Source organism: Pediculus humanus, genomic scaffold (genome assembly GCF_000006295.1).
Source record: "Pediculus humanus corporis 1103172107496 genomic scaffold, whole genome shotgun sequence".
In the NCBI taxonomy this organism is placed as follows: Eukaryota; Metazoa; Arthropoda; class Insecta; order Psocodea; family Pediculidae; genus Pediculus; species Pediculus humanus.
The window spans coordinates 115,113-139,640 of record NW_002987112.1 but is presented as its reverse complement, the minus strand read 5'-3'; the positions used below and the strand labels follow the sequence as shown (position 1 = coordinate 139,640).

At 26.0% G+C, this 24,528-nt stretch overlaps 6 protein-coding genes across 6 annotated transcripts in view; 4 read left to right on the top strand and 2 right to left on the bottom strand.

Annotated features, from left to right (window-relative positions):
• Positions 1-1,663, top strand: part of Phum_PHUM151330 (wnt-10, putative) — a gene marked incomplete at both ends in the record, with an annotated part of 8,815 nt that extends 7,152 nt beyond the window's left edge. The window contains one exon of the mRNA XM_002424744.1: positions 1,130-1,663. Coding sequence (XP_002424789.1) covers positions 1,130-1,663 — 534 coding nt within the window. The remainder of the gene's footprint in view (positions 1-1,129) is intronic.
• A 4,229-nt stretch (positions 1,664-5,892) lies between these two features.
• On the top strand, positions 5,893-10,668 carry Phum_PHUM151320 (Neither inactivation nor afterpotential protein C, putative; the record flags this gene model as incomplete). The annotated part of the gene is made up of 16 exons (XM_002424743.1): positions 5,893-5,977; positions 6,111-6,283; positions 6,370-6,474; positions 6,880-7,117; positions 7,232-7,379; positions 7,446-7,533; positions 7,609-7,887; positions 7,974-8,162; positions 8,245-8,444; positions 8,522-8,838; positions 8,934-9,123; positions 9,203-9,344; positions 9,430-9,577; positions 9,658-10,198; positions 10,286-10,435; positions 10,536-10,668. 16 exons carry the CDS (start codon positions 5,893-5,895, stop codon positions 10,666-10,668), a joined length of 3,126 nt encoding a protein of 1,041 aa, XP_002424788.1.
• Positions 10,669-11,255: 587 nt separating this feature from the next.
• On the bottom strand, positions 11,256-12,821 carry Phum_PHUM151310 (bric-A-brac, putative; the record flags this gene model as incomplete). The annotated part of the gene is made up of 4 exons (XM_002424742.1): positions 11,256-11,513; positions 11,619-11,755; positions 12,094-12,400; positions 12,528-12,821. 4 exons carry the CDS (start codon positions 12,819-12,821, stop codon positions 11,256-11,258), a joined length of 996 nt encoding a protein of 331 aa, XP_002424787.1.
• Positions 12,822-13,596: 775 nt separating this feature from the next.
• Phum_PHUM151300 (uncharacterized protein) lies at positions 13,597-14,133 on the top strand (the record flags this gene model as incomplete). The annotated part of the gene is made up of 2 exons (XM_002424741.1): positions 13,597-13,710; positions 13,804-14,133. 2 exons carry the CDS (start codon positions 13,597-13,599, stop codon positions 14,131-14,133), a joined length of 444 nt encoding a protein of 147 aa, XP_002424786.1.
• An 81-nt stretch (positions 14,134-14,214) lies between these two features.
• On the bottom strand, positions 14,215-15,148 carry Phum_PHUM151290 (uncharacterized protein; the record flags this gene model as incomplete). Its single annotated transcript, XM_002424740.1, has 2 exons — positions 14,215-14,249; positions 14,710-15,148. 2 exons carry the CDS (start codon positions 15,146-15,148, stop codon positions 14,215-14,217), a joined length of 474 nt encoding a protein of 157 aa, XP_002424785.1.
• A 1,041-nt stretch (positions 15,149-16,189) lies between these two features.
• Positions 16,190-17,452, top strand: Phum_PHUM151280 (U2 snrnp auxiliary factor, small subunit, putative; the record flags this gene model as incomplete). The annotated part of the gene is made up of 2 exons (XM_002424739.1): positions 16,190-17,063; positions 17,100-17,452. The coding sequence occupies 2 exons, from the start codon at positions 16,190-16,192 to the stop codon at positions 17,450-17,452; spliced, it is 1,227 nt and encodes a 408-aa protein (XP_002424784.1).
• Between the last annotated feature and the right edge of the window lie 7,076 nt (positions 17,453-24,528).

Sequence of the window (24,528 nt, the reverse complement as noted above, 5' to 3'; positions counted from 1 at the left end):
GAGTTTTATGTCACGGTCGTGACCCGTAAAATTAGTCGCCTTTTAAACAAAAAAAAAAAAAAAAATTACTCATTAAAAAATTACATGCAGTTTTTATGTCCGGTCACATAATAATAAAAAAAAAAAAAATTTTTAATGTTGTAATTTTTTATAAAAAAATGCATAGAAATTTTTCTTTTACCCTTTCCCCCTCACCCCTCCCCTCCCCCATTTCCCCTTTCAACTAATGAATAATCTAGATTTATTTTTAAAAAAGAAAAATTTTAATTAATGTTACGTAATAATAATAATAATAATAACGACTCAACTATCCTAAACTTTTGAACCTTCTTTTTAAACTCTGATTCACAATAATAATTTACCGCAATCAATAAAACGAACCGCGTGACGGACGGGGGGAAGGGGGGGAATACACCAAAATATTTTGAAAAGTGTCAAATACATAATAATAACGAGAGAGAGAGAGAGAGAAAGAGAGAGAAAGACAATAAGGAGAGAAAAAAAAATAACATGATGTTTAATAATTATAATAAAAATAAGCTCGAGGCAAACGGGATATTTAATAATTGATCATCATCATCATGTAAAAAAACAAAACAACAACAAAACCTCTCTCTCTCTCTCATTTATCATTGAGATTTCTATGGTGAACACCTGTAGGTATGTAAAAAAAATTTTTTTTATTTGCCATTAAACCCCGCTACAAATTCATCTCTCTCTCTCTCTACCTCTCCGATTTACACACGAGTAAGGGTTTTTTTTTTTTTTTTTTAAGATTGATGTCGTTGACTTGATTGTCACAACATTCGTGACGACGTTAACTAAATAATTACAACAATGTGATACATCAATTAATTAATAATAATAATAATGTGTCACGTGAATGTAAACAATGATGTAACCAGAAAACGTGTAACAATGGGAAACCCCCCCCCCTTTCGGTTATGCCTTTTTAAATTAATGTCATTAATAATAATTTATATAAATCTATTGATATAAAGTGAATACGTCATAGAAAATGATTTATGTCGTTATTTTTTTTTTTTACGTTCGTATTACGTAACGGATTTTGGTAAAAAAAAAAAGTATTTTTAGTTAAAAAATTTTATTTTTTTCTTTCATTTTTCAGGCCGTTTCGTCAAACGTACAAATTAGATGTAAATGTCACGGGTACTCGGGAAGTTGCGAATTGAAAACGTGTTGGAGATCCGCACCGGATTTTCGAATCGTGGGAGAAATACTCAAAGAAAGATTTCGTTCGGCCATATTGGTCGATCAATCGAACATGGGTAGCGGTACTTTACAACTCGGAAAATCTAGAAAACAAAAAATACGCACGAAACCAAAGATGATGATGATGATGATGAAAAAACAAAAGAAAAAGAAAAAAAAAAGAACCAACGATTTATCCTTCGAATTATTCTACTATCAAAAATCTCCAAATTTTTGCGAAAGGGATAATTCCGTGGATTTTCCGGGTACGAAAGGAAGGCAGTGTAATAAAACGAGTAAAGGTTTGGATAGTTGTAGTTCAATGTGTTGCGGAAGAGGTTATAATAGAATTCGCGAAAGGAAAACGGAAAGGCAATGTTTGTTTAAATGGTGTTGCGAAGTTATTTGTCACAATTACACGACGGAAGGTTGGATAACAGTTTGCAAATAATAATAATAATAATAATAATAATAATAAAATTTGCGATGGAAAATGGCGTAAATGACATTTCCACGCAAACAAGTTCCTCATCCCGCATCGTGTGTCTGTACACGTGTGTGCGTGTGCGTTTTTTTTTTTTTTTTTTTAAATATTTGTCAACTTTTGTAAAATTTAATTTTTCTCTTAATAATATTTATTGTGTATAATTATTATTATTATTATTATCACGACTCAATTTCAGTATTATAATTTATTTATAAAAAAAAAAAAAAAAATTATTTTCACTCGACGACAAACCCCCTCCCCTCCCCCCGAAAAAAAATAAAAATCAAATCCGTCATTTGCCATTTAATTAAATACAAAAATTTTCCTTAAACATTTTAATGCTTAGCATACGAGCCTAAAAAAATTTCCCACATTTTATGAAGGTTTTTCATACCTTTTCGAACCGGAAAACCATTAAAAAATTATTTTTAACATTTTTTTTTTTTTTTTGCAATGTGTAAATATATATAAAAAAAAAAGAGAAAAAAGGAAACTTGAGTAAATTGACCATAAAAATGATAAATCCTTAAATTATATGGTATTAAAAAAAAGGAAAATTGAAAATGCAAAAATTTTCATTGAAAAAAAAAAATAAAAGCGCAATATTCGTTTGTAGCGCACGCATAAACAAATTTATAATAATCAAAGTATTATTATTACTAATAAAAAAAAAAAAAGTACATTATCAAAACAAGGTATAAAAGAAAAAAGAAAAAAAAAGAAAAGGAAAAAGAAAAAAAAGGTATATAAGGGGGTTTATTAGAAGCCGAATAGAGAAGAGATACCATCGCCACTTTATAATGGTAAATACGGTAATCGATTCTTTTGAAACCTTTTTCAACCTTTGTAAAAAATATTTTTTTCCGACTCCCAGGTTTTGTCGGATAAATTGACTGACATTGATACCTTTTGATAGTCGTTTTTCGATATTAGTCAGATTTTTAAAAAAAATTACACATCTTGCTGAACGCCATGCGGAAAATTTTTTAAAATTTATACGTTTCGACGTGAATTCTTTCCATCTGACAATTTCACAAAATGGCATTTATCGGATTTTGTTTAATTTTCTTTATATCCGATTTTTTTCTTTTCTTTTAAATATGTGGTAAACGTAAAGAAAATGAATGAAACAAATCCTATCGATCGATACGAAACAAAATAATAATCGTTACGAATATATATAATAATAATAATGATAAAACGTAAACATTTTTTTTTAAATAAATTTTTCCCAATGTGGAAAACCTTCGAATGGAAAACAACAACAACAACCACTCGTCACTTTTAAAATTTTTCTTTTACCTAAACAACTACTACTACTCTTCTATTGGAAAATAATAATAATAATAATAACCCGGGGTATATTGGTAACGGTTTTGACAAAAGATCGGCGGAGAGCGAGGTTAAAATCTATTATAAATACAATTCGTTCCATGGATATAAAAATAATAATAATAATAACAAAAAAAGTCCCGAGAAAATCTGGAAAAGCAAATGAAAATAAAATTGGAAAAGTTTAGAAAAAAGCTGAAAAAGTTTAGAAAGGCTGTGTAGAAGATTAGGGAGGTTTCTCTGGATAAGACTGGAGAAGTCTGGAAAAAAATTCTGGAGAATACTGGAGAAATCTGGAGAAAACTGGAGAATTAGAATAGCCTGGAGAAGGCTAGAGAAATCTAAAAATTCTGGAGAAAACTGGAGAAGTCTGGAGAAAATCTGGAGAAAACTGGAAAATTCTGGATACGACTGGAGAATATTCTAGAAAAATCTAGGAAAAAAATTAATATCGAAACATTTATTCGTAAGGAATCGGGTATGGAATCTCGCGTTGAATTAAAATAATAATAATAATAATAATAAAATTGAAATAGCCAGGATGTGGGGAACAAAAACAGAAACGATTCCGGTCATCGTGGGAGCATCACTGGGAGCCATGCCATCACATGCAATGAAAGGAAATTTAAAGAAGATTTTAAAGAACCTAAAAGAAGAAGAAACCATCCAGGAAATCGCACTATGTGGGACGGCCGCACATTCTTCGGAAAATTTTAGCACCACCGAAATTCGAGTATTTGTCCCTAAGGAATCGGGTAGAAACCTGGGATAAATGCTTAAAAACCCCGACAAATAAGAGCCTTAAGAGTCGTGTTTAAGTGAGTGACCATAATAATAATAATAGAGAATAACAAAATTACAATCGGTGTTAATCAACGAAACTATTTAAAATAAAATGAAAAATTAGACATCTGTCTTTTTTTTGTATGCAATCAATTTTCGTATTTACATTCAAATCAAATAAATATTTTAATAAATCACAATTGCTAAATTAAAATGAGAGAGAGAGAGAGAGAGAGAGAGAGAGAGAGAAAACACCTAACGGTGAAAAATACAAAAAAAAAAAATAAAAAAATAAAGTGAAATAATCTATTGATATAAGAAGAAAAAAAAAAAAAAAACTTTTAGAATAAAATTCACTAATAATAAAGTGAATGAAGGTAAATGGAGGTATTTGTATTTAGTTAAATGAACCTAAATAATAATAATAATAATGATGATGATGATGGGAATACTACCTCGAAATAAAAGATGATATTTGTATTTAAAAAAAAGAAAACCTCTTGAGAATAATAATGGTAACTACCTAGAAATAACATGTAGGATGACAGGATTGGTACTCTTGGAAAGCATTCAACCGCAAACTAGAGCGTAATATTTTTCCTTTTCTCTCTCTCTCTCTCCCCCCCCCTCTCCCCCCATCTCTCTCTCTCTCTTTTTTTTTTTTACAAAGTTTTCAAGTTTTTTGTGTAAATGCGTCGAGTGTGAAATTGCCACAGCAATATTACGATAATGCCCGGGAGATTTTGGGAGGTCTGCAACAATCAAGTATCTCTTTTATATTTTCCCTCCATTTTTTTTTTTAATACCTTTTTTTTTTTTTTTTTTTGTATTCTTTTGAAACTGTATACACAACTTTTGTATATCGATCGGTAATTTTTTTCCGAAAACAAAAAAAAATTTTTTTTAAAAGACACGAGATAAAAATAAACCGAAAATTGTTGTTGTTACCGTTTGGACGACTATTCGTTAAAAAAAAAAAAAAAAAAAAATTGAAAACGTAAATTGTTAAAATGATAAGATTTTAAACAAAATGTCAAGTGAGCTTATTATTATTATTATTATTACTTTTTTTTTAACGAAAGGATTACCGTAATGAATCCTATTTTGAATTATCGAAGGTTTTTTTTTTTTTTTTCAAATTTCGGGTTTCCCTCACGGGAGGTTCACATATTTAATAACAAAAGAATTAATATGGCGAATAATGGCCGTCAAAAATTTGTCAAAAAAAAAAAAATTCAATTTGACCACCTCGAGATAATAAACTCACAAAAAAAAAAAAAAAAAATTTCTTTTTTTATCATCATCATTATTATTATTACCATTATTAGTATTATTTTCTTTTTGTTAAAAATGATAAATATCATTAGTCAGTTGAAAAGGTGACATTCTTTCCCCCTTTCCCCTACCCCTCCCCCTTCTTTGTTATTATTAAAATTTTTTTTAGAAAAAAAAGAGTACCGCCATTTTGAAAAATAATTTTAAATATAAAAATTAAGACGTAATAATAATTAGCCAAGTAAAAATCGATATTAAGCAAAAAAAAGAAAAGTTATTTAAGTCGACATAAAAAAAAAAAAGGATTTAAATCCTTAGATCCTTTTAAGGTTTCGTAATCTATTTAAATTATTTATTAAAAACTATTCCGTCATACGTTTACGATTCAGTTGAAATTTAATTTTTAAAAGGTTAATAATAATAATTTTAACACTTACCGGCCCAGGACGAAAAAAAATTTTCCAAATAATTATTCAAACGTGAGTACCTGAAATTTAAAATAAATAAATTTAAAATTTTTTTATTGATACCCATAGAGTATTAACGTTATATTTATTTATTTGTTAAAAAATTATAATTTACAATATATACAATGTTTTTACTTTTCCATTTTTTATACCTTTTTCAATTATCGTCTGCTTTTAATACCTACCTTGATAAAGACCACCCAAATAAAATTATTTTAAACTTTTTTATACAGATAATAAACTAACTATCATGTTTTTTCTTTTCTTTTCGAGGGGGCTTAATAATTTTTTTAAAGCGCTAAAAATATTTTTTATTTACAGTCGTTCATATACATAATGGAAATGGAGGAAAATATAAAAATTGATTTAAATCAACTTCCGGAACTTGATGATAGGTATACGCTTATATTAAAAGTTGGCGGTGGAGTCGGAGGAGAAGTTTTCGAAGGAAAAGATAATGAAACAGGCAAATGACGTTTTTTTAACGATTGATCAATGGTAAACGCCTTCAAAAAAATTAATTAGGCAAATTGTTACATTTACTTGTGTTGCAGGTTGCAAAGTCGCGATTAAAATAATCGATTTGAATAAAAATAACGAGGATTGCATTTATCGCGAATATTACGTATATAAAAATTTATCCAATCATGAAAACTTTTTAAATTTTCACGGCATGTATATGAAAAGAGAAAATGAAAATGCGAAAAAAATTTGGCTCGTCATGGAGGTATTATGAAACATTTCATTTTTCTGCCTAAAATAAAATATTCATTATTATTATTATTGTTATTTCAAAATACCTTTTTTTTCCAGCTTTGCGAAGGCGAAACGGCCATCGATTTCGTTAGAAAATTAATACAAAATTATAAAAACGTTAACGAACAGTATATATCACACATTATAAAGGAAGCCATTAAAGTGAGTAATTAAATTAATAAAAAATAAAAATTTATTTATCACTAATAATATTATCACTCAAAACTTTTTATTATTATCATTCAATTCAATTACATAAAAATATATTAAACGCACAAAATAATATTTCATATAAAAAATACATAATTTATTTATAACAATTTTTAATAATAAAAATCACGTTTAATCAATCATTAAAAATAAAATCGATAATATATATCTTTGGTTACGTTACGATTCATTGCTTATTAAATTTACAATTATTGCTACGATTAAATTTTTCCTACTTTCTAATTAAAAAAATAAATAAAAATACTTTAATTCTCATACGACACGAAAAAACAAACAAACAAACAAACAATTTAGAAAAAAAACGTTCGAAAAATATTTAATTTATTTATTTTCAAGGGCGTCATACATTTGCACGAGAATGAAATTTGTCACAGAGACATACGCGGAAGTAACATATTAATAACACCCGAGGGAAAAATCAAATTGATCGATTTCGGTATTTCCTGTCACGTGGATAAAGATACGAAATTAAACGATTACGTGGGTTCGCCGAATTGGATGGCACCGGAAATGATAGAAAATCAAAACATGAAAATCCCACGGTACGATTTTAAAATCGATGTTTGGTCTTTGGGTGAGTTCGACTTTTAAAATTTATTTTTAAACAAAATTTTTCCTCGAGTCCTTTTTATTTCAAGGCCTCTTTTATTTTATTTTCATTTTTTTTTTTTTTTTTTTTTTTTGTAAGGGATCACGGCTATCGAATTGGGCGATGGACAAGCACCTTACGAAGAAATCAATCCGACTCGTGCATTGTTTCAAATCGTCAACGATCCTCCTCCGAAATTAAAAAAACCCTCCGACTGGTCACAAATTTATAACGATTTCATAAGCGAGTAAGTTATGAAAATAATAATAATAATAATAATCAACCATTAAATTCCTCATCATTATAATTTCAGGTGTCTCGTTAAAGACCCGGAAAATCGTCCGTACGTTCAAGAATTGCTCGAACACACGTTTTTCCAATCGGGATTCGCAGATGAAAATGTGAGGCTTTTTTTTTTTTTGATTGTTTCGTCTGCTTTCTGAATCGCATAAATTCCTTTTTTTTTTTGCTCACAGACGCCGGCGGAAATCGGAAAAGTTATAAGCAATTTAAAAAACGTTTTCCTATACAAACAACCCGAAATTCAAATATGGAACGGTTTTATGAAAACGGAAAGGCAATCCTCGCTCGAAAAAATATTGCAAGAAGATTTGGCGACGCTCGTCGAAGTGTCCGAAGAGGCCATTTTGTCGGAGCTTTACGAAAGATATAAAAAAAATGATTACTACACTTTCATCGGCGACATTTTGCTTTTTTTAAACCCGAACAAATGTGCTAATTTGTACGGAAGTCAAGTGAGCCTGAAGAAATTGCGCTTTTTTATTTTTTTTTCGGCGTTAGGTAACTTGTTACCTCACTCTTTTTAACGTTTTCCCCACAGTATCATCACAAATACCGATTCAAAGCGAAATCACAAAATGCTCCACACATTTACTCCGTGACCGAAAGCGCTTATAGAAACGTTTTCCACCACGAAAAACCTCAACACATTCTTTTCGCCGGTGAAACTGGATCTGGAAAAACAATAAATATGATGCATGCTTTAGATCATTTGTTGTATTTGGGAGAAGTTTGTATATAATAATAATAATAATAAAATGCATGCATCGTTAAAAAAAAAAAAAAAAATATTAACAATTAAATTTTTCCAGGGATTCAAATGTGCACAAAAAATAAAAAAAGCTCTCGATGTTATACATGCGATTGGAAACGCATCGACTCCAAATAATAAAAATTCAACGAGGCATGTTTTACACGTTCACGTAACGTTTACGGATACTGGAAAAGTTAGCGGAGCCATTTTTCAATTAGACCAACTGGAAAAAAATAGAATTATGGAAATCGACGACGGGTGAGCGAGTGTGAAAATAAAATCATCATCATTATTACTTTTTGTTAATGACGCGAACGAAATTGATTTATTTACAGCAAATCAAATTTTCATATTTTTTATTACTTATATGAAAAAATAAAAAATCACCATCAATTTAAAAATTATTTCGTCGATGAAAACGAATCGGAAAATATCGAATCCGAACCGAATTTAAAAAATACTGATGATAAATATCAAAAAAAAAAATTCTACGACGATTTCGAAGATAATTTAAAAGAATTGGATTTTGAAGACGAACAAATTTCATCCGTGAGAAATGTATTGATTGCTATTTTATTATTGAGACAATTGAAATTTTCCACAAAAGGAGAAGGGAAAAAAATTTCATTACCCGATAATCTCATACAGCAAGGTAAAAAAAAAAAACAAATTTTGTTACTTCCGGTCTAGTGCAATTTTAGAGTCCAACAAACGATTAACGACATTTTTTTTTCGTATGCGCAATAGTTGCCAACCTTATGAAACTCGATGAAAAAAAATTTATCAAATCTTTGTACGAAAATTTCGATTCTGAAGGAAAAAACGATCAAGAATCTATTGAAATCCTGTGCGATTTTTCAAAAGAAATTTATAATAGATTGGTACATTGGATAGTGAAAAACGTAAACAAAAAATTATCCGTTTCCCGCATCATTTAGTACGTATTCTAAATGATATAAATTTATTATTATCTCTCCTTTTTTTCTTCTTGTTAAACTATTTCCTTTTTGTTTTAGCGGCGACAAGCACGTCATTAGTTTGCTGGATTTTTTCGGTTTTGAAAATTCTAATAAAAATGAAATTGGACAACTTTTTGTGAATTCACTCAATGAACAATTACAAAATCATTATATTCAAAAAATATTCGTAAGAGGAAAAGTAAGTGTCATGTTTTCCTTTCGACCTTTAATTTAAAAAAAAAAAAAAAACTACTCACACGCACTCCCACATTATAAAATTATAGGCCATAGCAGACGAAGAAGAAATCGGTGTACCAGATATTGAATTCAACGACAACAAATGCGTTTTGGACAGAATTTTTTCTAAAACCAACGGATTATTGGCCAAACTTGACAATTTCGTCAAAACCGGAACGGATACATTTTCAAACGGTACCTTTTTTTTTTTTTTTTGAAAATCACCACAGTAACAAATAAAATAACTTTATAAAAAATTTTTAAAAATTAATTAGATGTTTTGGATGACATCGAGACGACGAATGATAAAAAAATTCAAATCGAAAGCCCGACAGAATTTTCTATAGAACACTACGCCGGAAAAGTCGTTTACGACAATACGAAAATGATAGAACAAAACAAAGACTCCTGTTCGACGGAATTTATGAAATTGATGAAATCGTCAACGGATCGTGTCGTCAAAGAATTATTTTCATCCATTTTCTTTCAACCGGAAAACACTTTGACGAGTGAATGTTCCGAAGAACTCGCGGATACCTCCGACGCTACCTGTAAAAATTACTGCACGAAAAAAAAATTATCCGCCGCGTCGAGTTTCAGAAACAATTGTTGGAATTTAATGCAAAATTTATCGATCGAAAAATCTGGTTTTCATTTCGTTCGATGCATCAGAACTAATTACCAGGGAGACGAAGAAGACGATTTCGACGTTCAATTAATCCTACGGCAAATGAGAGCTTTGGACATCGTCAACACGACCTTAAACATTCAACAGGGATATACACATAACATTCAATACGACGAATTTTTCAGAAGGTCAATCAATCAATCAATCAATCAATAATCGACAATATCCAACGACGTCATTCCTATTTCACTCATAATCGAACTTGACTTTTTCAGGTATAAATTCCTAACGTTTGATTGCAATGAAAGTTTGGACGAGACAAAAGATAACTGCAGGCTCCTTCTATTACGATTAAAACTCGAAGGTTGGACGATGGGTAAAAATAAAGTTTTTTTAAAATATTACAACACTGAATATTTAACCAGGTAATTATAAACGAACCCATTTTTCTCATTTAAAAAAAAAAAAAATTAAATTTATCTGCAATCAACTAAGACAATCTTCTTTTTTTTTTCCCGCCAAAAGACTTTACGAAGCGGAATTGAAAAAAATAATTAAAGTTCAATCAATGATGAGAAGATACATGGCTAGAAAAAAACTTTGTCAACAAATTCGAAAATATCAAGATCAAGTATTTGCATTCGATCAAATTCATTGAAGAATGAAGCCGAGAAAAAAAAAAAAAAACAAAAAAATTTTTTTAGTATCCATCTATCTATCTATCCATTACTCCTGCAATCACATCGAAAGACCTTCAACATAAAAAATCAATATTGTAAATGTGGGGGGGAGGGGGACAAAATATATAATGGTGAATTGCAGAAAATTTCAAAGACATGATTAAAACTAATAAAATGAATCTATTATTCTACACGTTCAATATTTATTACTTTAAAGCCATCATCACACATCGTTACTCGTCATTTTTATCACACACAATATATATAAATATATTAATTACTCATTAAGCCTATATATAGTTAATAAAATTAATCAACATTTTCTGCAAGGTTTTTTTTTTTTTTTTCCCCATGTCCGGATCTAAATAAATCGATTTTTAATCGATTACTATAAAAAAAAAAAAAAACTGGCGAGATGACCTAAACATTGAATTCCTAATTTTATCGATCACGATAATAATAATTAAAATTTTTTTTGATAAATGAAAACGAGGAAATCTCACACATAAGAAGATGCCGAATCAGAATATTTCTTTTATCGATAAGAGAATTATGTTTATGTGACTTACCATTTTTGATTCACTTCCTCCTCACTGATTTCAACCTTATTTTCATCATTATCCTCGTCCATTTTTGATATTTCATCCATTGCCCTGTTTTGGTTTTTGATCATCGAAACCAATTCATCAAGTCTACTCGGCTCAGGAATTTGTAAAACAACTTTGGCTTCTTCTAAAATTAATAAACCGTTTTTTGCATCGTTTCTCGATAGCCTGTGCTTACAGCATACGTGAGATTCCCATTCTCTATGCGTGGGGAGAACCTAGCAAAAAAATAATTGTAATAATTATAATTTAATTATCGACCTTAAACCAAAAAACCTAAGGAAAAAAAAAAAAAAAAAATCATAAAAATAGGACGTGCAAACCTTTAAACACCATTTGCAAGGTAAACTTTTTGATCTTGTGTGGCATGCTTTTATGTGACGCCTTCTAAAACCCCATCTTGAATATGCTCTATCACAAAATGGACATGGAAAAGGTGAGAATGGATAATTTGTCGATCCTAAACAAATCAAAATGTGTTTAAATTAAAATAATAATATTTGTTGAAAACGCAATCATAATTAAATAAATGAATATTGTTTTAATAAATTGTCTTCATATTTTCCCCATGTATTTGATATTTTATAATTACTAATGTAAGAGTTACTTTAAATGTCATTAATTAACATAAAAAAAATTTTATTTACCTTGGCCCAGATCAAATGCACACATATTTGTATTCAAAGTTAAATCTGAAAAAATTTTTTTATTCTTTACTATTTTTTTCTTATTGATTACACTGATCCAAGACTTAACTTAATGAAATATATCATTAAAAACATCATTTTTATCACTTACCATTCTCATCGTCAGCTTCGATTCTCTCGATTTGCGAGTTGTTTGTCAGCCCTAATGAATAAACATAATTATCATCTAATACTGCAGGAGATTCTGACCTAGGTTCAAGTTTTACCTTTTCACAATCTGTGGTGGAATCTTCTGGACTTTTTATACTACTTTGAGAAAAAAAACATGGCACAACTCCTGATTTGACACCCTGATTTTTTACTTTTTTAGATATTTTAGAACTGGATTGTGGAGAATTTATAATGCCTGACTTTTCATTCAACTCTTTATCCCCATTAAAAATTTGTGAATTGGATTCCTAAAAAAAATGTTTTTAATGGAAAATGGTGACATGTAATAAATTTTAAAAAATTATTTTAACAAGAAACTAATTTTTAAATGTAAAAAAGATATTCCTAAGATAAGCGTAATAAATACTTACTTACCTCATCTTTTAACTGCTTACACAAACCGCGAATTTGTAACGTTTCCGCGGCGCGTAAAAGCAACGGCAAATTTTCTTGCAAAATACACACTTCACCCTTATAAATAAATTTTAAAATAGATTCTAACGCCGAAAAGTGAACATCTTGTAATACAATAACCGGATGCTGACAAGGATTCATTTGAAAAATTTTTTTAAAAAAAGGACTGCAAGCAGACAGCATTATCTTGTGAGCTTTTAAACATTTCCCGTCAGCAGCTAAAGTGACATCAACGAAACCCTCCTCTTCCAACATGTTTTCAAAACTTGACAAAATATTTGAATGAAAACTTTTCCATTTCAAATTTATTTTTTGCCCTTTCATTATTATTATTATTATTATTATTATTATCGTCTTATAATAAATAAACTGATAAAAATTATTTAAAAAAAACCTTTTGTCCGTCATTAAAAAAAAAAAAATGTTCAAATTATGTTTGTAAACAGTGCATTTACAGTGCAGGCAACTTTGGGAAAATAAATAAAATTTTAATGAACTTCCTTGTCAACCATAGATATTTTATTATCAGTTTATATTAATTATTTAAGATTTTAATAAAATTTTATTTATAAATAAAATTTTATTAATTATTCAACGCATAAATCCCAATTTAAACTTTTGTATAACATTTCAACATAAAACTTATAGCAAATAAATGATATTAATTGATTTTGATTTACATTGTAAAATTATTATTATTTTTTTTTTTTTTTTACATATTTCAAAACAATTTTTTTAAATAATAAAAAAAAATAAGGATTGTATTTTTAATAATACCTGGGGGCATTACCCTTAAATTATAGAAAATTGAAAAAATTTTTTTTTATTACATAATACATAAGAATAAAAATTTACCTGTACCTACATAACAGCCCCTTTTAAAATGATGACTCATAAATTTTTTATTTTAAAAAAATTTTGTTTAAATTTTTATTTACACCAACAAAAAAAAGAAAAGGAAAAAAAACAGGACAGTTTAATAAAAAATTTTGAACGAGCAACATTAAAATTTTGTGTTAAAAAAAAAAAAATGCATTCTAAAGTTTGTCCATTATGCAATACAAAATTTTACAGTGCAAAAAAAGGAAATACATTTTTACGATTGGCTACCGGATACAACAGCAATAATTATTATTCTAGTGAAGTAATTAAATACATTAAATTCTTCTATTTTTTTGGCATATATTCGTTGCACGGAAGTAAAATAAAATTTTTTAAATTTTTTTTTTTTTCACAGGAAATGTCATTTAGAACGTCAACTCCAATAGCTGAAATCGAAGACACAGTTTTAAACAATTCGGATTCGGTAAATGATTTTTTTTATAAAATATGGAAAAACGGTTTACGTTCGGATAGCAGATTACGTTTAAAATCATCCATGGATAAGGAAAAGAACGAACAAAAAATTTTCCTACAACAACAACCGACAACTCAGGTAATTTATTTTAATACCATCATGTGCCAACAAATTTTGCCAATGCCATGCGGATATTCACAACCCGTGGGATATAGAGAAGATGGTACTTTTGGAGTTTTGCCATTTTATTGGCCTTATTATGTGGAATAAATTAAATAAGTGCGAAAATTTATAAATTTTTTTTTTTATAACAATTGTTGCCAAAGCAAGAAGCTTTAATTTTGTATAGTGTTAACACTTATTATTATTATTATTATTATTAAATACTGTTTTTGTAAATATTTATATTAAAAAAATAAAGAAAATTATTGTTTATATTAAAAAAAAATTCATTTTATTGATTTGTTAAGTACCTTAATCATAAATTTTTATCTTTTATAAAAACCAATAATATTATTATTATTATTTTGCCGTATTTCCATATATAAATTAACGATGGAATTTTTTTTCTTTTTTTGCCTTTTTTATTATGGTAATTTATACCATTTTTATTTTTATACACACACACATTTATATATTTATTTCATAATATAAATAACTACAATTTTTTTTTTTTAATGCGTCAAATAATTTAAATTAATAAAGAAAAATTAATTAAACTAAAAAAAGGGAAGGGGATGGGGGGGGAGGGTAATAAGTCAATTAATTGAAAATTAAAAAAAAAGCTTTCTAAAACCCATTTTTAACTAGTCAAACCATTTTTAATTTCTTCTTGTAAATACATACTTTCGTATATTTTTAATCTCCTTATTTTTTCCCTTTCGAGTGAATGAAGCCTACGTTCGTAATAATATTTTTTTCTTAATCCTAAGGGATCATGCATTGTAATTTCCTCGCATTTCGATAATTCTTTATAAACCGTTTGTTTCATTATGTTAAATGCTCTCAAACAATCGACTTTTGTAAATTGATCGGTTGCAGGCCAATCAAAATCCATTCTGGGGGGTTTGTGAGGATTTTGCAATTCGTGTCCGAATTCCATTTTCATTTTATAACACAATTGATTTGTAAATTGATGACAATTCGTTATTCTTTTATACGATTCTGGGATATTACATTGATACTCATCACTGTTATCGATATTGTTATAAGACGAATATTGAGAATTTAATTTTTTTTTTTGCGTGTACACGTAATCGTTAATCGAAGTCATTTCAATATTCATTTTAACGTCAATTTATTTACTTTTTTGTTCTGTAAACTTTTTTTTAAATAATGTCCTCCCCTACTACGATTCTAAACTTTTCACTTCCTTCATTTTCACAACAATACAAATATGAAAAACTAAATTATACTTTAAATGTATTTAAGCTGCTGTATACGATTGGAAAATACCTAATAAGGTATTTGCACTAAATAACGACAAATTAATTGTCGTAATTGTATAAATTATCGATTTAAAATCAACACAAAAAAGTTTAAAAAAAGAAATGAAGAAAAATTCATAACTTTTTACATACACAATCACAGCTAATTAAATTTTTGAAAAAAATATATATATATATATATTAAACGGCATAAAAACCAATTTAAAATAAACAAAATTATTCATTTGTTGCCGTATTCAAATTTTATTCCTTACAATTTTAAATTATTTAAATTAATTAATAAAAAAAAAAAAAATTTATTTTATGTATTACCAAAAATTATTTTATAAAATTTTTGTAAGTTTTTGTATCTCCCCATGTAAAGAACTTGTTGAAAATTATTATTTATTTTATTTTATTTTTGTTTGATGATTGAAAATGCAAAAATGTTTTAATTTTATTATTAAACTTTTACATTTACAGATATTATTATTATTTTTTGTCACATTAAATAATTTTTAATGAAATTATTATGGTGTTGTATGAAACAAGTTGAAAATTATAGGTACAAACAAAGGTTTATAATATCATGATTGTTTTTAGGGTTACTTATCTATTTATAACATTTTAAAACCTGATAAAGAACTTTCATTGAAATAAATGTAATATTTGAGCTAGAAACAAAAATTTTTACTTACTTTTTCCCTCAAAATTGTAATTTAGATGATAAGGTTCACTTAGAAAAAAGAACAAAAATTACAATTTGGTATCTTCAATTTCCCGCCTTTAACTCATTGAAGTTTTACAGTTGGCAACACTTGGATTGTTTACATTACGAGCCATGGACTTATCAGTTTTAATGTGTTTTTATTTTTATTTAATGAAAATATAATTGCTAAATGACAAATACGGTTTGTAAGTTATCTCATAAAGAGTGGAGAAAAATAGCCAAGAAACTACGTAGAAAAAAAATACGACAACATTTAGCCGAACTTAGAAAAGCTGAATTAAAATTGCTAGAAAGTTCTCCTTCTTATCAGTTACAATTAGAAAAACAACGTCTCTTCGAAGAATACGAAGCAGAAAAAGAAACCAAAGAAAGAGAGGAAGCACATGAGAAATGGTTAAAAGAAGAAGAGAGAGCTCAAAAACAATGGAGAGAAGAACAGAGACTTAAAAATTTAGCTGAATTGGAAAGACTGAAAGAGCAGGAAAAAATAAGGGAAGAATGGGAAAAAGAACAGAAAAAAATAAAAGAAGAAAAAGAAAAATTAGAAGCATTGAAAAAAGAAGAAGAAAAAAGACGACAAGAAACATTAAATAGAATAAATGATTTCATTCAAAATGGTGGTGATATACCTTTGGAATTGCAGGCTGTTAGCGAAACGAATCCTGGAAAGGAAATGTGTTTGTTCTTCAATAAAGTCGGTGCTTGTCGTTTTGGTAATCAATGTTCTAGAAATCATCAGCATTTTAAAATTAGTAACACACTGTTGGTATCAAACTTTTATTCTCATTTTACATTAGAGCAAAATAAATCTTCGGAATATGACACAGACATAATTTTAGAATATGAAGATTCAGATATGTATTCACATTTCAAAGAATTTTACACTGATATTGTACCTGAATTTAAAAAATTTGGTGACTTGACAATGGTTAAAGTTTGTTGTAACTCTGAGCCGCATTTAAGGGGCAATGTATATATAGAATATAAGCATAAAAAAGATGCACTTTTGGCATATAAAGAATTTCAAGGCAGGTGGTATGGTGGTAAGCAACTAAATATAGAGTTTGTTAAAATAAAAGATTGGGGAGGTGCTGTTTGTGGAGATTTTGCCAGGCGCAGATGTCTCAAAGGAAAATCTTGTAATTTTCTTCATGTATTTAGAAATCCGAAAAACGAATATCCAATAGATTGGTATAAACATAAATCTAATTATGGTCATTCTCTAAGTGACAAACTTGATGACACTTTCGATAATAATAATTATAAAAGAAATTGGAGGTGGTCAGAGAGTCCAGAATCTTCTCCGAAGAGACAAAAAGGAGTATCACACAAACATAAAAAGAGTAAGAAAAAATCAAAAGAAAAAGATTCTTATAGGGATAAATCTCACAAGCATAAAAGTACAAAAAAGAAAAAAAGAGACAAAAGTTGAAAAGTGTAGTCATTTATCCAAATACTAGTGACAAATTATTAAAATTCTGCAAAAACAAAACAATTTACCATGTTAAATATATATAAACCCGAGTAATTATAAATATTTATTAAATTATAAATTATTTAAATAAATAAATAAATAAATTTTTTATATTAGATGTAAAATTTTTTTTGCAATTATAAAAAAAAACCTATTAATATTTAATTTTCTTTTTTTTTTTTTTTTTTTTTTGATTAAATTAAAAACGGCGCCTATTTGATCACATTTGAATATTTTCATTTTCAAGTTTTTTTTTTTTTTTTGCAGTTACAAGTTTTATTAATTAATTTTACTAGGATCGCTAGCGGAAAACAACTTTTTTTTAAAAAAATTATTAAAATAATAATGATAACGTCAGGTACGAGAAAAAAAAAAAAAAACTACGCTTTGATTACTTTTAAAAAAAATTTAAAAAAAAAATTATTTATAGAATTTTAGTCAAGAAATATAATCGTGAGGAATGGCATGAATAATAAAATTCATAAGAACGAATTAAATATTTTTTAGGTATTGGTACAAAATACTCAAATTTTTTTTTTTTTTTTAACCTTAGTTATCGAGTACCTAATTTCAAGGACTTATAAATAAAATTCAAAAAAAAAAAAAAAAAATTAATAAAAGAGAAGAAGAGAGCGAATACCTAAAATTTTACCATTTATATCAGAGCAGGTACATCGAGTACCTATATTATTCTGTCGATGATGATAGTGATGATGTTAATGATAATTATATAGACAATAATAATAATAAAGGATGCCTTAATTAACGATGGCCTTGACCTTTTTTATAAAACTTCTCAACACTTTAAAATGTTCGTGTTTGATCCCATAATTTTCCTGGTTTATTTATTTTATTTTTTTTTTTTGTTACACGACACAGTATCGCGTTTATTTTAGACATGATCGCATCAGACACAACTTCCTTTGTGTGGCAGACGGGATTTTTAATAAACATTTAACATCCAATAACGTTGACCGAACCACCAACACGAGGGATTTCCCAATCGTGAAAACCTTGAAAAAAATTTTTTTTTTTTTTTTTGTCTGTGTCAATTTACGTTTTTTTTTTTTTTTTCATTGTTCCGCGATTAGCGTTAAGATTAATAAAATATCAAAACGAAATATTCGCAACAAAAAAAAAGCGCAAGTACTAAAAAAAAATTTTTTTATTGTATAGAAATTAAAAAACAATTACACGGCATTACTCGAAAGAATCGTAATTTTTTTCTTTTTTTTTTACACAGATAGACCTCAGTTAAATGTTAACATGGTTCAAAGTTCACTTTTTATATATTTTTTCTCTTATTTATTTTTTAATTTTTTTGGAAAAATAACAAAACGATTTTTTTCATATCTTACTTAACTCGCAAAAATGCGTTTCGAGGCAATAAGTAAAACCTGAAATTGCTCTAGTTACATTATTTGTACCTAATTAAACCTGTTTGCAATTAAACAGGAAGCGTATTGATTGGATTTTTTTTTTCTTTTGAGAATCATAAAATCAAAAAATCAATTTAAAAAAATAAAATGTAGTTTTTAAAAAAAAAAAATTAATTATTTTTGTTGTGAAAAATAACACGAATCAATTGAAAACAACAACAACAAACAGAAATAATATTATTATTATTTTTTTTTTTTTTTACAATATTTTGTTTTATTTGGGCCGAATCAAATTATTTAAAAGTTTTTAAATTATTGTTCGCATCAAATTATTACAAAATTTAATAAAAAAAAAAAAAAAAAAAAAAGAAAATTCTCATCATTAGGTTGAGTGTATTGAGCAACAATAAAATCCGTGCAATACTTTCACAATGCACATATATATATATATATTCTATTAAATAAAAATGCTCTATAATAATAATAATAATAAAATAACATACTTTAATAAAGTATTAAAATAACGTTAAATCCTATTTAAATAATAAAAAAAAAAATCACCATCATCATCATCATCGACTTTGAATTTTAAACAAAAAAAACGAAATTGCTTAATTTTATTTAAGAAGATGAACTTATATCCCTCTGGCTGTCGTTTTTTTTTATATAACCTTGTTTTAAAATCTTGAAATACTTTCGAGATTTGCAACCTTTTTATTTTATTCGAGTACTGTGCATTTGAGAGAGAGAGAGAGAAAAACATTTATACAAGTCACGTTTAATATATAATATTTTGTAATCGATGCATTTAAAAAAAAATTTACAGAATTTACAAAATTATTCATTATATTTATTATTATGGTCAAACCCGATCGCGATTGATTTTATTAAATAATAATAATAATAATAATAATAATAAATTTCTCCATTTATCAAAAAAGGAAATACCCAATCAATTTGTTATTTTCCTTGAAATAATTTTTTTTTTTTTTTAAATAAACGAAGGTTGATCTAATGTTAAATTCATGTCAAATTAAGTAGATGATCTTTAAAAATAAAAATTTTTTTCTTTTTTTTTTTTACATAATTTTAATTCAAGTTTAATAAAAATGTCGATATTCATCAAATTCACGTTTGTTTTGAAACTTTTTTTTTTGAAGAAGAAGAAGAAGAAGTGGAAGAAGAATGTCAATCATACATTAAAAATTAAAATGTTTCCCATTTAAACAGATAAAAAAAATTTTTTTTTTAAAAGAGCATCTCATCCATACATCGGTCAATTAAATGAATATTTTTTGTTGTTGTTGTTGTTGTTGTTCAGGTGGAAATATCACGTCTAATAATTTATTAAGTAAGAAGAAAAAGATTCATCCTGGAATTTTTGTTTAAAGTGCTTGTTATATGTAAATGCGGCCTTGGGATTAAGAGTATTCGCAGGCTAAATGAGATCATGGCCTTCGCTGGTCAAGGTAAATAAAATAAACCAAACAAACTGACCGCATCATTCTGCTAAATAAGCAATCCTCACGCGCACACGACTATCCTTTTGTAAAAAAGTTTTCTATTATTATTATTATTATTTCGTTCGCAACACGTTTTTTTTTTATATTCCGATTGTATTATCATTATTATTATTATTATTCGACTACAAAAAAAACTATGGTAATAATTTTTATTCGTAAGCAATAATAACCTTTGTCATTTTTTTCTTATTTATTAATAAAGTTTTAAAAAAAAAACAAAGAAAAAAATTTTTTTTTCGTAATGAACCTCAGGTAAATTTAAGACAAGAAAGAAAAGCGACAGAAATTATCAACGCGATTATTATTATTATTATTTAAAGAAAATTATCATAAAAAATTAAACAAACAAAAGGAAATATTAATTTTTTTTTATTTTTCGCGCATGAAAATTGTTATTCAAAGTTAATTATTGTAATTAATATTTTTTTTCTTTTCCATTCTTTACTTCCTCCTCATAACAAAATAATTATTTAAAAATTTAACTTCCTCAAATTGACTCGTTACTACCACGATATTCTAGGTTTCAATAATAACTCCCACGTGTCATTAGGTTATAAACACCTTAAAACCACGCATTAAAATTATATTTAATGATCCGTGGTTTATTACTTACTCTTTTTTTTTTTTTTTTACAAAAAGTAATAATAATTTAGGGCAACTTTGAATTAGGTTGTCGTAAAAATAATAAAACAACAACAACAACAACAACAATAACAATAATAATAATAATAATAATAATAATAATAATAATAATAATAATAATAACAATAATTTCTTTAGCAAATAAAAAGATTTTTTTTTTTTAATATAATTTTAAATCCAGATGAAATTATCTCGACTTTTTCAAATATAAAAAGAAAAGTAAATATGCTTAATTAAGCTCAGTGAAAATGCCACATGAATAATTATTATTATTTTTATAAAAATTTAAATAATATTAAGCAATATCATCATTTTTCCCTCCCCCCTTGTGAAACAGTTATTTGTACTTGAAATTAATTGAAAAAAAAAAAAAAACAAAATCAAGAATTTAAAAAAAAAAAAATAGTGAAATATTTATTAATATTATTATTATTATTATTATTATTATTTATTAATGTCACGGTAAAACCTAGAAAAATATTTTTAAAATATTAATTTTTTTTTTTGAAAATTCTTCGACTATTCGGCTCCGAAAAACATAGTTTATTATCCCACAATATAAACAATACAAGAAAAATGTATGGAATCGATATTATTTATTGGCGTCTCGTTTTGTCGCCATCATCAATCTAGAACATTCGTTATAAACAAGTTTTCGACAAAAAAAAAGAAAAAAAAAGAAAAATTTTCTATGTCATTTGCATAAATTTAAATTTTTTTTTATTTTTAAAAAAAAAAATTCTTTTGCCAGGTTTTTAAACCGCCATCCGCCATTTTTTTTTTTTTTTTAAAAACAAAGTCGATTCTTTTTCTCATTACTTTTGTTTCAACACAATATGTATATAAAATACCGATTTTTTTTTTATAATTAATTTCGAATAATAATAATAATAATAATAATAATAATAATAATAATATATATATATATATATATATATATATAGGCCAAAAAGTTTTAAATGAGTTCGTGACAAGTTTGTGACACATGAACAAGGTCGATGACAAAAAGGCAAAATAAAAAATAAATTTTTTATAAATATCGACAATGTAATGATTAAATGGCGGATTCAATGGTGAAGCAATAATTAATAAAATGTTATTAACATCGCACTTATTGCACGTATGAAGCTACTCTTTTAACTCTTTTTTCGTGAGTGAAACAATAAGAAATAAGTGTCGACGTTAATGAAAAGAATATATATATATATACAAAACTATAATTTCATCCTCGTTACGTAACATCAAATAAATTTAACTTTTTTTTTTTTTTTACGTTATTAAATTGAATTTTTTCCAAAGTGATTCGCACGAATTATTATTATTATTATCATTAAACGAATAACCATCAATTAATATATATATATTTTTTTTCAAATAATTAAAATTTTCAAAATTTCATTTCTTATTGATAATGATACTACTACTACCATTTTTATAAAAATATATTTTTCATTCATCGATCAAATACATAAATTAATATTAAATAAATAAATAAATAAAATGTTTGCCTAAAAATTTTTTTTTTATTCGGCACAAATAAATAAATAAATAAAAAAGTCGTAAAAAACCAAAAAAAAAAACGCGTAAAATATTATTATTATTAATCGGTTAACATTTAAAATAAAAATTTTTATTTTATAATATATTTATATTTATACTTATATTATTTATTTATTATTAAAAAAAAAAAAATTATTATAAACAAATAAATATCGAATAATTTAATAATTTTGATGATATTTATTTTGTAAATTCGTGAATATTATCATCATTAAATTTTTTTCTTTTTTTTTTTTTAGTATAAACGATTCATCACTTGTTTACCGCCCTTTTATTATTATTATTATTATTATAATTATTTAAATATTTACATTTTATTTATTAAATTTAAAAAAATTTATATGTGCTTCGAAATTATCATAATTGATAGAAAACAACATTAATCGTCATAATTATCTTAATGAAAATATTTTCCGTTGGGTTTATTTATGTGAAATTTAAAAAAAAAAAAAATAAATAAATAAATTTTATTGTTTGTTGAATGTTGAATGAATGAATAATTTATTATTATTATTATTATTTAGAGAGAAAGTTTAACTTTTTGTACATTTTACCCGTTTTTTTTTTTTTTGCTAAAAAAATATTTATGATGTGACGTGCTTTGTCTTAGTAACACACGCCGAAAATTAAACAGTTTAAATTTAACCTTATTATTGTTTCCCCTTCCCCCTCCCTCTCCCCCGTACTCGTTTAAATCGTAAAAACTTTATTAATTAATTAATTTTACACAAAAAAAAAAAAAAAAAAAACTTGAAACAATAAGAAATTTTTTTTTTATGAGGAGGCGCCTATTATGATCGGTTATTTCGCAATATTAAAATGAATAAAAAAAAAAAAATTACTTAAAAACTAATAAGTTTGAATTATTCGAAAGACTTTGACTCATAATTTTTTTTTTTTTTTAAAAGGTCAGTGGCACATGAAAATAATAATAATAATAATAATAATAATAATAATAATAATAATAATAATAATAAATTTACCAGGTAAAATTATATATTTTTATTTAATTTTTTTTTTTTGTTCGACTGACTATCAAAGGTAAAAAAAAAAAATTATGTATCGTTAATCGAGTATTTAAATTAACCAATAAGAAGTTGACGGAATATTTCAACAACAACGAAAAAAAAAATAAATAAATAAATTTAATAATAAAAATAATTTATATCTATTATAAAATATTATAGTGGGAAATTTAAAATTCGATAAATATTAATGAAATTTATTATTATTATTATTATTATTATTATTAAGAAAAAATTTTTTTTTTGAATCACGATTACTTTAAAATCTGTCAAATTAAAAATTATTTTTTTGAAATATCAAGTTCGTTTACATGAATTCAAATTCACTCAAACTTATCGATATATATTCTTCAACGTATGTAATTAACTGATAAAATTTTTTGATTATTATTATTATTATTATTTTATAATAAAAAGGAAGTACTTTCTCGTAATCTCACAATAATTTTCCTAGCCGCAAATTTATAGATAGATAGATCAAGTACGCATTCATCCATCCTCATACACTATACATGGCAATTAATTTTAATAAGGTACCTACATGATTTATACACATAAACATTCAAGGATTTCCCATCTTGACATATCTTGGCTCCCCCTACCCCCCACCCCCTACTTTTAAATGAAATTTAATTATATTTACTGTTCAAGTGTATTATTATTATTATTATTATTATTATTATTATTATTATTATTATTATTATTAGAACTAAACACATTTTACATTCACACGTATATTAATTTTACGGTTTACCATTTTTATTAATAAGTAAAAACTTTTTTTAATAATTACAGGTAATGATAATGATGATGAAATATTGGCGAATCCCCGTCAGAAATTTATTTAGATAAATATATATATATATATATATATATATATATATATATATATATATATATATATA